Source organism: Pogoniulus pusillus, chromosome 9 (assembly GCF_015220805.1).
Source record: "Pogoniulus pusillus isolate bPogPus1 chromosome 9, bPogPus1.pri, whole genome shotgun sequence".
In the NCBI taxonomy this organism is placed as follows: Eukaryota; Metazoa; Chordata; class Aves; order Piciformes; family Lybiidae; genus Pogoniulus; species Pogoniulus pusillus.
The window spans coordinates 8,909,599-8,925,056 of record NC_087272.1 but is presented as its reverse complement, the minus strand read 5'-3'; the positions used below and the strand labels follow the sequence as shown (position 1 = coordinate 8,925,056).

The window sequence follows — 15,458 nt, the reverse complement described above, 5'->3', positions numbered from 1 at the left end:
GCACCTCACCAGCCTCCCTCATGCACTGCATGGAGGAAGGAAGGCCAAAAGCCCCAGGAAGTGTTCACACTCTGTAAGAGGGGGCTTTGAGCAGACTTGTAGGACAATGTGTGTGGGAAGGAAAATGTTAGTCTCTGTAGCAGGATCTCTGAATCATTTACAAGAGGTTTTCATTTTCACTTGGACAACAGCCTTGATTGGGGTGCTCGTTTTCCTGGGTAAGATTGGAGATTTGGTTTATCCAGCAAAGTCTTCCTGGTCAGTGCTAATATGGAATCAGTGAAATGGATGTGCTGGGGCTCTGCTGCAGGCATTCTCATAGTAAACTTCAATGGTAAAATTCCTGGCTTATTGCAGTGATAAAGAAATAGATATAGCAAAAAAAAAAAAGAGTGATGTGTTTGAAAGGTTCCCACTGATCAATGCAACAGGCAATTACACCTTAAAATTGTAATTTACCTTTTTTTTAATAATCTTTGACTCTTTCATTTTTTCCTGATAAAATTTCTTTTAATAAATTCAAAATCTTGATAGCCTAAAGTAAAACTCTACTAGAAGAAAGATGAGTGACTTCGTAACAGAAGGACACAGGTAGAGTTTTGAAAGCTCAATGGATCCATCCACTTGTCCAGGTCCCATCACACTTAAGTCTGAATTTTCAGCCAATAAAGACTGATTCCATGTTAGTTTTTGGCTTATTAAAACTAAAAATTTGCAGGAGCAAGACCTCTCTCTTACCCTTTTTGTTTCCTTTCGTAGGGTATAGATGGCCCAGTTGGCCCCCATGGCCCTGCAGGTCCTAAAGGAGACAGAGTAAGTCTATGCTCTTAGTGCTTCTCTTTACACAGCAGCTGTTGCAAAGGCAAAGTGTCATGTGGCTGCTTACAGTGTGCCTGGATGCTACCAAACATAACAATATCTCATCTGTTTAAGGACCAGCCTAGAGCTGTCTACACCTTCTATTTACACACATTTAACTCTTTAAGGGTTGCTTTTGTAACTCATACTTCAGAGGAGCTGGCATTTTGCTGTGATTCCTTACAGGGCTTTCAAGTTCACAGTGCTATACAGAATGTAATTTTGGTTGGTTCATTATTTTTGTGTAAATGATTTGAGAGAAGAAACTGCACAGAAAGAGGATAGTGTCATCTGTTTACCTAAGTATGCAATGGCCAAAAAAAGAGAGTATTTTTTACTTCTTTGAACATAAGTGTTTTTATCTCTAGCTTCCAGAAAACTTGAACGTTTTTGTGGTGTTCTTTTTTCATTGAAAAGCTTAGAAGATAGAAGGCCTCCAATTTCATTTGAAATGCTCCCACTAAGTTTTCTCCAATACAATAGGAACCGTAATCCTTAACTGCCAGCCTGTCATCTTTAACAGCACAGCCATCAACTTGGACAACAAAACCACAGATGATACTTTAGACTAGCGAAAACTTCCAGGGAGCTGCCAGCCCAGAATTTCGTCTCTTTGAATTTCTCACTCTAACAAAACAGCTGTGCTAAAACGACTTCAGACTTGCTGTAGTAAGGAGGCAGCCACATGGCAGAAGTCCAGTTAGCTTTAACAGCAGTGCTGAGAAGGGTATGTGGGACTTGGTGATTCATTTTTACAGAGCTGTGTGCTCAGAAATAAGAACAGGACATGCAGCAGAGTCCAAATTAGGAGTGGTACACCCTAGATACCATTCAGACTATTTAACTGCCTGAAGGACTTGGTCAGTTTGTTGTTTTTTTGTTTGGTTTGGGGTTTGTTTTTTTTTTTTTTCTTAAGGGATTACAAATTCAAGGGGTTTTTTTTCTTAACTTTTATAAACTCTGTGAAAAGATAGCTGAACATCATCTTCTGGAACGTGTCCAGAGAAGGGCAACAAGGCTGGTGAAGGGCTTGGAACACAAACCCTGTGAGGCTGAGGGAGCTGGGGGTGTTTAGCCTGGAGAAGAGGAGGCTCAGGAGTGACCTCATTACTGTCTACAACTACGTGAAGGGAGGCTGTAGCCAGGTGGGGGTTGGTCTCTTCTCCCAGGCAACCAGCAACAGAACAAGGGGACACAGTCTCAAATTGTGTTGGGAGAAGCACAGGCTGGATGTTAGGAGGAAGTTCTTGGCAGAGAGAGTGATTGGCATTGGAATGGGCTGCCCAGGGAGGTGGTGGAGTCACCATCCCTGGAGGTGTTCAATAAAAGACTGGATGAGGCACTTAGTGCCATGGTCTAGTTGACTGGCTAGGGCTGGGTGCTAGGTTGGCCTGGATGATCTTGGAGGTCTCTTCCAACCTGGTTGATTCCAACCTGGTTGATTCTATGAGTATTCTACTTTAGATATATATGTAGAAGCAGATATAAATGCTGTACATTCCATTCTTGCATGATGAGCTTTTATCTTGAAAGGTATGGGTATGTACTGCTAGTTGAAATTTCTTTCTAAAACAATGTGCTACAGTGTAAACTATTCTCCTAATGTACAGAAGACAACTGCAATTGTTGCTGTTGTTTTTTTTCATGGAAGTATCCAAAGTCTTGAGAAGAAAAGACAGTGAGGGGATCTGATCAATGTCTATAAACATCTGAGGGGAGGGTGTCAAGTAGATGGGGCCAATCTCTTTTTGCTGGTGCACGGTAATAAGACAAGGAAGGATGGTTGCAAACTTGAACATAAAAGGTTTCACCTCAACACGAGGAGGAACTTCTTTAGATTGAGGGTGGTAGAGCCCTGAAACAGGCTGTGTGCGGAGGTTGTGTAGTCGTCTCCCCTGGAGACTTTCAAAACCCTCCTGGATGCATTGCTGTATGGACAACTCTAGGATATCCTGCTTTTGACAGGGAGCTTAGATTCAGTGATCTCTGGAAGTTCCCTCCAACCTCTAACATTCTGTGACTCTAATTCATACAGCTGGATCAGCCCTACCATGACTCTTGACAAGTAATAGTTACAAAGAGGACAGCAACTGCTGTGTTGTAAATCAGTTGAGTAATCACCTGGGCACAGAGGGATAGATTTGCAAACATACAGAAACTAAGGTGTGCATGAAATTCCTGCACAGCCACTATTTTATGTGCAGGTAAAATGAGGAGAGGAAGTTCACAAAGTATTTTTTACAAGCCATCAGCCGGCAAGATTATTGCTGGAATTGTTCATTGAATTATTCAGCACTGCTTGGGAGGAGTTGTTTGTAGTGCAGTTATCTGATACATGCCTGGCAATGATAAATGTCTTGTTATCTGAATAACAAATTGTGTGTGTTTTAATGCAGTTTTGCAGCTTGCTTTTGCAACTGTTGAACTTGTTGATGTGAAAGCAGGAGGAAAACATTTTTGCCTCCAGATTTCAAACTCTGCTTTTTAATTAAAAATGGTGCATGGAGCAATTGTTCACTGTCACTGGACAGGATCACATCTTGTTCATACTGATCAGAAAAACCTTGGGCCAGTGTTAACCTAGGGATAGGTTAGGAAGCCTGCTTTGGAATCTCTAACTTGCCAAGAAGGAAGGACCCTAGGTAATCCTAATGTGAAACATAGCCATGTTCTTGAACTCACATTATTTAAAAGCTGGAAAGGCAATCTCACTTTAAAGGAATCTATGTCAAATACTGGTTGCTATATATTTATGTCTCCTTAAAAGGTAAGGAAAGAAAATATAATCCAACAAGAATAGAGATTTATTCTATATAAATCTTGGATCCATTGCTGCACAGGCTGTATTTGAGGCAATGCTGAATTTATCTTCTTAGATAAGCACAACTGTTCCGCAAATTAAAGTTGGTTGTTTTTTTTTTTCCCCAATTCATCCATTTTAATTAAAATAGGAAACACCAGACAGTCTTTATACAGAACTTATTTAGATGATGAGAGAGTAGACTAGGAAAATAGTGCTCACCATCAGAAATCAGGAAAATGTGAATTTTAGGTCTTAATATTTGGCTATTGAAAATACCACTCTGCTAGATGCTTAGAGAGCTTTGACTGAAATCCCCTTCATTAAATGGAGGAGCTGATCATAACAGACCTCTGAATCTGGCTGTGCACCTATTAATCTTGCTTGTCTGCTTTTCTGAGAGCAAAATAAACTACTACCACTGAAAGGATATGTAAACCTGAAGGGTTAGGACAGGCATAATGTGTATCCAATCTCTTGTCCATCTAAAAGAAGGTGAAAGATAGCATTAATGAAATGCCAGTGTCCTGAAACTCTTGCCTTAATAGCGAAGACAAAGTCTTGGACCTGGTTTTAGCTCTCAGATGGTGTAGCCTATGCAACACTGTCATCACTACACACATTGTGTCCTGGGGAGGAAAGGATATTCTCTTTAATTCGGTTAAAGCATCTGTCACCATGGCAGTGCTGTGACATCTCATGGTTGTTAGTGGAGACAACAATTATGCAGCTTTATTCATGCAGATAGTAGTTCATACTCACCCCTTGATTCAGGAGAGTGAAGTGAAATAGGAGGTAAAAACAATGGCTATGAGTTTTGTTCTTTGGGCACTGACAAATTGTCTTCTGGAAAAAAAAGGGGGAGAAAAAGGCATTTCTGAAGTTTTTGAATGTCTGTTTCCCTGAAGAAAATGTTTTATTGTGATGGTTGGGTATGCCCTTGAGAGTTCATCAGTCTCATACAGACATTATATATACACATTATCAACACTCAGGACCTCATCTGATATTCCAAACACTTTTCAGCATGTGCTTTGGATTGGAGGCAAAAGAACTGTGTGATACATTTCTCTAAATATCTTCTTACACAGCAGATGTACATAGCATATTCTTACATAGCAGATTATTTCCTAGACTGATACATGCAGGATCTTTATGTCTACCATATGTTTAGCAACGTTACAGGCCTGTCTTGAGACTTGCTACAGCCATCTTTGCTGCTGAAGGTTTAAACAAAAAAGAGATGCTTAACTAGTCCTGACATACTTCAAGTACTGATCAAACAGTTGCGTGGCTATTGCTTACAGAGGTCAGCACGTTAGCTTCTTCTCAGCAGAAAGTTTTCAAGCTGCAAGGGATTTACTGTTTTGAAAATCAGATGTTATTGCCCAATCCTTCCTCTTCTACTGCAAGAGCATCCAGCCCAACCACTGCTCAGAAATGGCTGGAGCTTGAGAGAATCCAGGAAGATCAGCTATTACACATCTAATCACCACTAGGCTGAAGTTCTGCATATAGTGTCCACCTCTAAAAATATGAAGTATCTAAATCAGCTCAAACACCAGTTACTCTCCTTACTATTCAACAAACTCCCTACTACTCAACAACAGGTTCAGGCTCAGTTTATTCTAGTGTGTAATTTCTGTATTATCCAGTCCATAGGACTGAGCCTTAGCAGCCTACCAGAGCTGTGCTAAGGGACATGGCTGTGTGGGTGATCACCACTATTAAGGAGGCAAACATCTCCATCCCATTTAATAACAGAGTAATGAATTGATGATGACTGGTAAACCCTCAGATTTTTAGAAGATCTTATACGCAGAATTATCTCAAGAGCTTAAGGGCAGCAATTGCTAGGATGAAACACAGCACTTCTGTATGCCAGGAGCCTTGCATAAGACTGTGTTTAGGAGAGGAGGTGGAGAAGGGATCCACATAGCATCAAGTAGCAACTCCAGAGTATGAACTTTGAAAACTGGAGGTAGCCAGGATACTTTTTCCCTTATCTCATCAAGACACTGAGCAGTTTAGATCTCTCAAGAGAATATGACTTTTTCTGCTGTTTTTTATTTAAAAGAAAGAATACCACAGTCTGAAACAGAACTGCTGCCTGCACCTATTTACCAGCCCTGCCTCCCTAACAAGATCACAGAGGGCTGAGCTCACAGTTACAGGGACTCATCTTGCCTGACTCAGGAAGTTTAACTCCGTATCAGTCTTGAGGAAGAACATATGGAGAGCAAGGATGACTGCTGCCGTTAGCCTGAAATTTGTTGCCTTGAAATTTCAATGATCTGTACAAGTTTGCTCTATATTAAGCTTACAGAATTCTTTTGATAGCATCCCTCCAGAAACAAGTCATCTTTCTGTGGATGTTAATGTAGGATGAGATGAACCATATATGGAGTAATCTCTGTACTTGTTTGCTTTGCACATTAATATAGTTTTGATTTGATAAACCATGGTATTTGCATCACTAATATAGAATCCAAGAGTGCATTTAGCAACACAGTACAGCACATGGGAAAATCTTCACAGTGTCACCATTAATAGCATTAAATACAAACTGTGATTTACTGACACACTGTTTTTACTTGTCATCATGTCACACCTGGGCTGCTCTGCTGGAGCTCGGTGCTGTATTTCCTCAGTTTTTGTTAAAACATTGGATTTTTACTGAGTGTGAAGTTGCATCTATTACAAGCTACAAAGTAAAATTGGTGCAAGCCCAGTTTGAAGAGTATTTTTCAGGGACTATTTGATTTTAAACCAAGTGTAATTGTATATGCCTGAAAAGTAATTTTCCCTAGAAGGTAACACACACCTTCTCTTCTCCCTTTTCATCTTTTCTTGAAAGGAAGTAAGCCTGGATGTTTTTTAACTCAAAAGATTTAGAAATGCATACACTTTAACCTAAACCACTTGTTATAGGTCATTTCTAAGACAGACAATGTTTTTGCTTGTTTGTTCTGTAATCTTTTCTTAGGGTGAAAAGGGAACTGTAGGTGACCCTGGACCCAGAGGACCATACGGCTTGCCTGTAAGTTGCAAATAGTTTGTACACATTGTGCTTTTCATCACCCCTTGATTAAACTTTGTGTGCTTTAGACTGCTTTTCAGCTAGCAATATGACCATTTGGAAAAGGCAAAGACAGATAACAGTCCCCTGACAGTGCAAGGTCACCGGTTTGTACCTCAGACCTAGATTCCTCCCTGTGTACGTGGTCATGCAAAAGGAATAAAACAGACCTGACGGGAACCAGCAAGAGAGAGGAAATGCAGAATGCAAGTGCTTCTATTTCCACACCCTGTGGATGTGAGCTGTCTTGGGGACCATGCCAGAGTTAGAGAAGTCCAGGAGGGACTGTGGAAAGCTGTGATTTTCTTACTGTCAGTAGATGCTTGGATTTCCATGCTGCAAGATTTCTTCACCATTGTATTTCTGTTTTGTTTGACACTTGAGAGACCAGTTTTGTTTCATTTCCATGCTGTGCGCTTAGAAGCAATTCGGGGGTTCACTTTTCATCATAGGTGGAGACAGTATGCTTTAAAACAGCCAAATGATACTACCCATCTCTTAAGGGCAACAAAGCTGATAAAGGTTTTAGAGAACAAGTTTTCTAAGGACCTGCTGAGGAAACTGAGGCAGTTTAGTCTGGGAAAAAAGAGACTAAGGGGGCAGACCTTATCACTCTACAACTACGTGAAAGAAGGATGTAGGGAGGTGTCACTTGGTTTGTTCAACCAAGTAACAAGTGATAAGACAAGAGGAAATGGCCTCAAGTTGCACCAAGGGAAGTTTAGGTTGGATATTAGGAAGAATTTCTTCACTGAATGACTTGTTAGGCATTGGAGCAGCTTGACAAGGAGGTGGTGGAGTCTCCATCCCTAGAGGTATTTAAGAGTTGTGTAGATGTAGTGCTTGGGGATATGTTTTAGTCAAGGACTTGTCAGTGTTAGGCTAATGACTGAACTCAGTGATCTTTTCTAATCTAGGTAATTGTGTGATTCTGTAAAATGTGAATGAGTGCTTCCTTTGACCTAGAGAGAATAGCCCAAATAATATCAGTTGACTTTGCTGATGACTGGGCTGGGTGTGTACATAAACACATTTGTTCTGTACTTTGACACAAGCAAAGATGAGTAAATGTGCTTGGCCAGACACAACCAGCCTCTGCAAGAGACTTGCAACATTTCCATACCTTCTCCAGTCTAATCTGATTGAATACAGACGTGGTTTAATTGGACTCATTTAATTAAATCAGGAGTCAGTGACTACTGAGAGTTTTCAGGCTCCGTGGAGTGCAAAATGAGCTTGCAGCACCCATTTAGCCAAGGGTCACTTTGTGAGTTCAATCAAAAAACAAACAAAAAATTCAATTCCTGTTTTCCTTTCCTGTGAACTGAAAGTGAAAAATTGTAGGCTTTTCTGTATTTTTAGCTTGCTCCTGCACTCTGCATACAACAACATGCTAGAGGCAAGCAAAGTTTTACAGCCGAGTTACCTGTTCCTTGAAATGTCCAACACTGAGAGAAAAGTCCTGCACTAGTGGCAATGCTGTGTATAGCCTAAACAACACGAGGGACCACTACCTAGAGGGAGCACAGAAGATGGCCATCATGGCAGCTGCTGGTGTCACAGCTTAGGTACACTAATGTAGCTCGTATGGTTCTTTGGCAGGGCAAAGATGGAGAGCCTGGCCTTGATGTAAGTAGTATGTCTGACCAATACACTTTTAATGGTAGGTAAGCGTCTCTCAAGGAGTAGTTTGCTGAGCCTGTGTTCAAGGAGTAGTTTACTGAGTGTATGTAATGCCTTTGTTTCCATTTAGTGTGCATGCAGTGCATACAGAGAGCCTGACAAATGATGCATTTGCTCTTTCTCTATGATAAAGAGGACAAAGATTATGCAATGCACAGCCCTTATCAACAGACCCCACCAAATAGAGTGCTTAGTAACACAAGTAGTTGGTCCTTTGGAAGTCAATAGGCTGAAAAACTGCACTTGGTAAGGAATTACTGAGACTTGTGACTCAGTTGTAGGAGAACAAGGAGTCACTAACATTTTGTTAAATACATTTATCCTAATTAGAAGAATTCCATAACCTGTTAGAGGTACATTTCAAAATAGAGGCACTTTTTTCTTTGGCATGCTAAGAATTACTGAATGCCTTTTCCTCTATTCCTGCATCAAAATCTCTACCTTGGAGAAGTCTTTTCCAGAACACATACATAGCATGGACTGCTGCCCTTTTGAGTGATATGATTTCTTTCCATTGCTGGACACATGGCTCTAGCAAATCCCTTTGACTTGTCTCCCAAACTCTTGTCTGCATGCCTATGTGCACACATAACACGCATGTATGTAGAAAGCATGTTCTAAAATCATCATCTTTTTTTGGTTGTTTTTTATGTTTTCCAAGAGTATTTGAAAGCTTAACCTGCATGTGAATAAAAGTCGACCTATCTTTGTCCATTTTGTTTTTATAGGGTTTCCCTGGTCCTCGAGGAGAAAAGGGTGATATAGGAGAAAAGGGAGAAAAGGTGACCACAGCGTTATTAACTGTTGCTTGATGCCTCAGCCTAGTCAGTTCTGCTATCTTTATGCTATAGATTGTCCCACTCAAGCTTACTGTGTGCCAAAAGGCAGGTTTACGGATACATGCTAAGAAAAATCCTGAAAAACTGTGGAAATCTATTCACAGAACCAGCAATAAGAACACATCCCAAAGCACAGGTTGTTTTTAGGCTCATTTTCCCCAATCCATCCAATGCTTGTTGAAAATCCTGAAGTTTTTAATGCAGACCTGGCTGAAACAGGTCACTGTGGCAGTAATTGCACACTGAAGACCTCAGGCTCTGTTCCTTGGCCCTATTTGCAGTGTAACTGCTCATGCCAATGTACCATGCATGTGTCACAGGACTACTTGTCCTACACCAAATTGATAAAGACAGGAACTGTGCATGGGTTTGCTTTTGGCAAAGTCTTATTTACAATGAAGTACTTTGTGATACTTGTGGATTGAAATGAAGATCATACACTTTTCTGGTGAACCAACTACATAGTGAAGAAAGAGACTCAGTTAATTTTCACTGTCCAGACACAGTGACTTGGGAACATGTTCGGTCAGAAGAAATTTAGGGCTAAATGTGTGCAGAGGAAGCTCATGAGCAAACCTCACCTATTTCTAATCAACAAAGAGACCAAGTGGTCTGAATTAGCACTTGCAGCAAACCACTTTATCTGAAAGTCCATTTGCACAGCAGGTGGTTTTTCTAGTTCAGACAACTTTTTTTCCTAGCTGACCTGTACAGGGTTATACCAGGTCCTCTTCTCATCACAGTGTCTTAATCAACAAACAGGGTTGTGAAGTCACCACTGGATGGATGATCTTAAAGGTCTTTTCCAACCAAAATAACTATATGGTTCTATCGCCTTCTCTTAATACTGTCAAGCAAAACACTGCATAAGGATGCAGTGGGTACTTTGGTACCCTAACCAGTGTCTAAGGGTACTATGAAATATATCTTCCCTTCTGTCCCGTTATATTGCTTATTTTGTGCTCAGAGATCACTCTAAGTTACTGGCTCTGCAGAACAACTGTGGCTCAAGCAGGTGCTCTAGGAATGTTACAATGGCAGTCAGTGTCCCACCTGGCAGAGTAGTGACAATGGGTGGTGAGCTCTTGGTTGCTGTCAAAGATTACAGGTCTGTCTGTCACAAGCTAACAGCTTTGTTTTTGAGAGTAGTTATCAGTATAAAGGTGTAGCTGATAGCTGCTATCTCTGATAGATGGCTGCCAAAATGGCCAGCCTCTGCTAAGTGGGAATTACAAACTGAATTAGCTCAGTAGCATGTTCCATTCCTGGGATACATTAGAAGGGTTGTGTCTGGAAGATTAAATTATTCCCAGGGATTGACTAGGCAGCTCAAACACAGGAACTCCACTTGCAAGAGGACAAGGGAATTGTGTGTGACAATGAAGGATGATCAGACTGTCGTGGGGACTTGGATGCAGTTCAGGCTGCCTGTGTAGCCTTGTTCTCTTGGGCTGCAGGATACACCTCTTAGGAAGTCTAGTCCTCCATCTCCCCAAAAGTTCAGGAAAAGGTGAAACCTGTTTCTTGAGGAGAATGGATATGACAAAGTACTTAGCAAATCTGACAGATACTCAGGAACCATACTTCCTTAGGGGACTCTGAATTAAGGGTACTGCCAGGAAGTCTGTAGACTGAAAATGGCGATGGAATCTTTTCCTTAAAAATTCTCACAATATTCAAGGAAAATCAGAAGGCAAAGGGAAGATCTTTCCAGTGAAAAATGAGGGAAGATACATCTGAGAGCCCTGTGGAAGAGACTTGTTGTTCTGGTTTGATGTGGTTGGGATTTTTTTTCATAAAATGAAGGAGAACTTGCATCTTGCAAGTAACCAAACCCACCTTAGCTGCATCAGTTCCTTTCCCAGTCTATCAAAAGGCTGACTCTCAGAAGAAACAAAGTAATGCAATTAAAAGAAATTTCCATTGTAACATTTTTTCTCAGTTATAATGTTTTTTCCTTCATTTGAAACAATGAATTAGCTGGGACCAAATTGGCGTAATGCCACCACTGAGATAAAAACACTTTACAAGTGAAGGACCCAACTCATGATTTCTTGGGTATTAAAATATTCCTTATACTATTCTCTGTTAGACTGACATCACACAAGTTCAGATTAGTGAGTTTCCCCTTTAGAAACTCAGTTCAAATTGCATTGCAAAAATATTCCTTGTTATTATTACCATTCTACTAGGCACCATAGACTTGCTGGGTTAGACAGGGAAGAAATCTTTACTTTTTCAGTTTGAAATGAATCCTATATTGCTTATTTTTATTTTAGCTTGTCAGTAGTTCTGCTACAGTGAAAGCAAGTCCAGAGTCAGTGTTTGCTTTATAATGTCTGTGTAACTTGGCTGTAAAAATAATTGTTCAAAATGCTCTAGCTGTAAGAAAGAACTCGTAAGAAAAATTATACTCCAGGAGCACTCAGCATGAGGAAGGTCTGTAAATTCAATTTTTGTATTTTCGAGTTGTGTGAATGGGAAAAAAAAAAAATCTAAGAAACAATAGTTTTTAGCAGTAGGTGTTTGTTGATCCCAAATGTGCAGTTGTGCCTCTTGTTATAAATATTGACAGTGAACTGTGATGTATCGCAACGATGGCTGCAAAGCCCTCATTCCTTTTCCACCTGCACTCTGAGTGCACCCTGAGTATTGTGTGCAGTTCTGGGCTCCTCAATTCAAGAGACATGTTGAGATAGTGGAACATGTCCAGAGAAGGGCAACAAAGCCGGTGAGAGGCCTGGAGCACAAACCTTATAGGGAGAGGCTGAGGGAGCTGGGGTTGTATAGCCTGGAGAAGAGGAGGCTCAGGGGGGACCTCATTGCTGTCTACAACTACCTGAAGGGAGGCTGTAGCCAAGTGGGTGTCAGTCTCTTTTCTCAGACAACCAGCAACAGAACAAGGGGACACAGTCTGAAGTAGTGCCAGGGGAGGTATAGGCTGGCCGTTAGGAGGACGTTCTTCACAGAGAGAGTGATTTGCATTGGAATAGGCTGCCCAGGGAGGTGGTGGAGTTGCTGTCCCTGGAGGTGTTCAAGAAAAGCCTGGATGAGGCACGTAGTGCCATGGTCTAGTTGATAGGCCAGGGCTGGGTGCTAGGTTGGACTGGATGATCTTGGAGGTCTCTTCCAACCTGGTTGGTTGATTCTATGATTCTATGAATTGATGAAAACCTGTGCATGTGAGATTTGGAGCTTGTGCAGACCAAAGTGGTGTTACAGAAGTGCCACAAATTTGTATTTCTCTAGGCACTGAGGAAGGGGCAGGAAAGAATTTTTTTAATCTCAATCCATTTTAGATTCTCTGCAGCTCCTATGAATCTCTGTGGTTCGGGGCAAGGAGGTGAAGATTAAGAGACAAGAACTCAGGCTACGGAAAAAGTAACAAAGTATTCAGATCCAAGAGTGTTCTCTGGGCAGATAATGCCGGCGTTGGTTTGAATCAGATTGTAGGTTTGCCCCTGTAGAACTGGGAGTTTAAGTAGTTATCTGCTGACTTGTAATACAACCAGTTAAAGAAAAAAAAAAAAGAGTCAAAACTCAAACTGCATTATCCATTTTGATTCATTTCTAGAGTATGTCCATACTCTGTGCTTCCGTACACTCACAGCACATACATAGAGCATAAATAACACCAGAGTCACCCCTGAAACTGCTGGGCTTCTGTGCCACACGGTCGTGTTTGTAGGTTTAAGATGAAAACTTAGCCAACTGGCAGTTCCTGACTTGTGGGGATTTTTTCAGGTCACAGTGTTAGAATTTGGTGAGGGATAACATTTGGGTTACTGTTTTCCTAAACATTATCCTGAGACTTTTTGGCACACAGAAAAGACAGACGAGAAACTTTGCTCCTGCCGTGTTGTGAGTGCAGTGTGTTTTGGTCATGGCAAAGACTTTTCCTCTGGATGTGCCAGGTGTGCTACGGTCACAAATGCATAACCTGCTTTCCTTCCTTTTCTTTTTTTCACATGGGAGATAGCTCATTAGGTTTTAATTGTGTACATAGAGGTTTTTTTCTCTCTTGTTAATGGATTAAGCCTTTCTGTACTTTTGTGGAACTAGTTAAATATCTATTTGCTATGCTTGACCAAATTCTGTTTGCCTTTCCAAAGGGGTATTCCTTCCTTCTCCTTCTGCCTTCATCCCTTACAACTCCTCTGTCTTTTTTACCCTTTTCCTCACAAATTAAATCCTCCCAGTAGCCACAACTTTGCTTGCTGGTTCTCCAATGTCATACTAATTTTTCCTATGACTATTTTTCCCATTTCTTTGTGATATTCCTGAGTTACTCATCCTTCCTATCCTACTTTTTTTCAATCCCACTCCAATTACTTTACTTTTTTTTTCCTTTAACCTCTTTTGATTTTTGTGAAATTGAGAGCAAACCTGAAACTCATTTACCATTGTGATCAACTGGTGTGAAATCAATTACAAAATGAACTCTCTAAACCTCTTATACTGCTTGAAGGTGAGGTCACCTTTGCAGGCAGCTTCATTGAGAGTAGTCAGCTCATTTCCATGAGTAATTCAAGCATTGGGAGACTTATGTTTACAATGAAAACTCAGTATGAAATCAAAGGACTGAATTTTGGCAAAATAAGTAAAAGAAATGTTGCCTGCAGTAGGGAGAACATTTATGTGATGGGATGTTTCAACCTGACTATCACTTCTGATTACTTTATTGTACCAAGACATTATCAAATCGTTGAAAGTGTCATAGCACCTCTCCATCAAGCAGTTTGAATGTTTTGATTCCTATAACAGGATTTGAAATGGCTATGTAGTATTTGGAGCGACAGGAGTGCACCCTCAGTGATGTCTGTGGGTTTCTATGGACACTGCTTAGCACAAGATCTGTTCCAAACTCATACCAGAGTGCAGAGTCAGTTCAGCAGATGATGCACTGGGGCAAGTTCACCCTTGATGTGACACCATGGAAGCTATTAGAATTTAGCCAGAGGCTTAGATGCAGCACCTACGCCACAGGTCTCTCTTCAGATGGACTACGCTGATGTACTCTGCTCTGGCAAAGTTACTTCCAACTAGTGACGAATCTTTTAGGGGAGCTGGCAAACTCAACTTACTGTGCACATGCACTTCAGCACCACCACTTAGAACAAACAGGAGACCTCTCATTTCAGGCTGTGGATTGGGAAGATTTGCAGATTTGCCTGTCTCAAGAGATCAGTGATTTCAAGCCCTGTTCTAGAATTCAAAACATTCAGGGTACTGATATGAAATACCGACACAAACTAATACCAACTGATTGCAGTTCTTGCTTGTGATCATATAATTTATTTTTCCACATAATGCACCAGCCAAACCAGAACACAGTGGTAAGTGTCCTTTCAGCTCTCCATTGGCTTAAAAAGAAAACCCCAAACTTTTAAACCAACCTTTCTTTAATTTTTTTTTCCAAAAGAATGAAACTTGTTTGTCCAAACCGTTGTATCCACAGGGGGAAAAGGGAAAGAAAGGCAAAAAGGGGCCTAAAGGGGAGAAAGGAGAACAGGGTGCTCCTGGATTAGATGCACCTTGCCCATTGGTACGTCTCGTTTATGTATTGGACAATCAGTTGTCCTGCAGTAGGCTGATGGAATAAGAAGCGAAGAGAGAGGAACAAGCACCAGCTACTGTGTTATCTGTTGCCCTTAGTTAACTCAGCCCTAACTTGATTCTAGCAAATTCTGGAGTAGATCTTTTTGTTAACCTCTTGATTTGGTTAAAAGCACCAAACTTAAGATCTCCACACTGAATTTCTGGGATCTGGTGGTGTCTTGTCTTTTTCCTTGTTTTCTGCCAAGTATGTTGGAAAGGAACCAAATTTGGGATGTGCCAGAGTCAGTGACCCACAGGTTGGAAACAAAAATCACAGTGCTCAGCTTGCTCCTCTTGCTTCTCTATTGTCATTTGTTTGCTCCAGCTAAGTCAATACTGAAGGTATTTTCTTGACAGTAACGCTGCAAGTTAATCTTTACAAACAGGGATTCCGTGGAATTAAGGGGGAAAAAGGGGAGCCAGGCCAGCCTGGCCTGGATGGGCTGGATGCCCCTTGCCAATTGGTACAGTATTTCTCTTTCCTACCAACCCTGCATGTGGTTCCTTTGTTTGTAGTCAGCCATCCTCAATGTAAAGTAATGTTTTTCTGAGCTGACTTTACATTATCTGTGTAACACATGCATGTGCATGAACAAATCAG

The 15,458-nt window shown here is 41.0% G+C and overlaps 1 protein-coding gene across 1 annotated transcript in view; it reads left to right on the top strand.

Moving 5' to 3' along the window:
- The window catches only part of COL25A1 (collagen type XXV alpha 1 chain), a 347,683-nt gene extending 332,822 nt beyond the window's left edge, over positions 1 to 14,861 (top strand). Inside the window, exons 35-40 of the mRNA XM_064149390.1 lie at positions 760 to 813; positions 6,645 to 6,698; positions 8,340 to 8,366; positions 9,149 to 9,202; positions 14,587 to 14,595; positions 14,718 to 14,861. Of these exons, the coding sequence (XP_064005460.1) occupies positions 760 to 813; positions 6,645 to 6,698; positions 8,340 to 8,366; positions 9,149 to 9,202; positions 14,587 to 14,595; positions 14,718 to 14,861 (342 nt within the window). The remainder of the gene's footprint in view (positions 1 to 759; positions 814 to 6,644; positions 6,699 to 8,339; positions 8,367 to 9,148; positions 9,203 to 14,586; positions 14,596 to 14,717) is intronic.
- Positions 14,862 to 15,458: the final 597 nt, after the last annotated feature.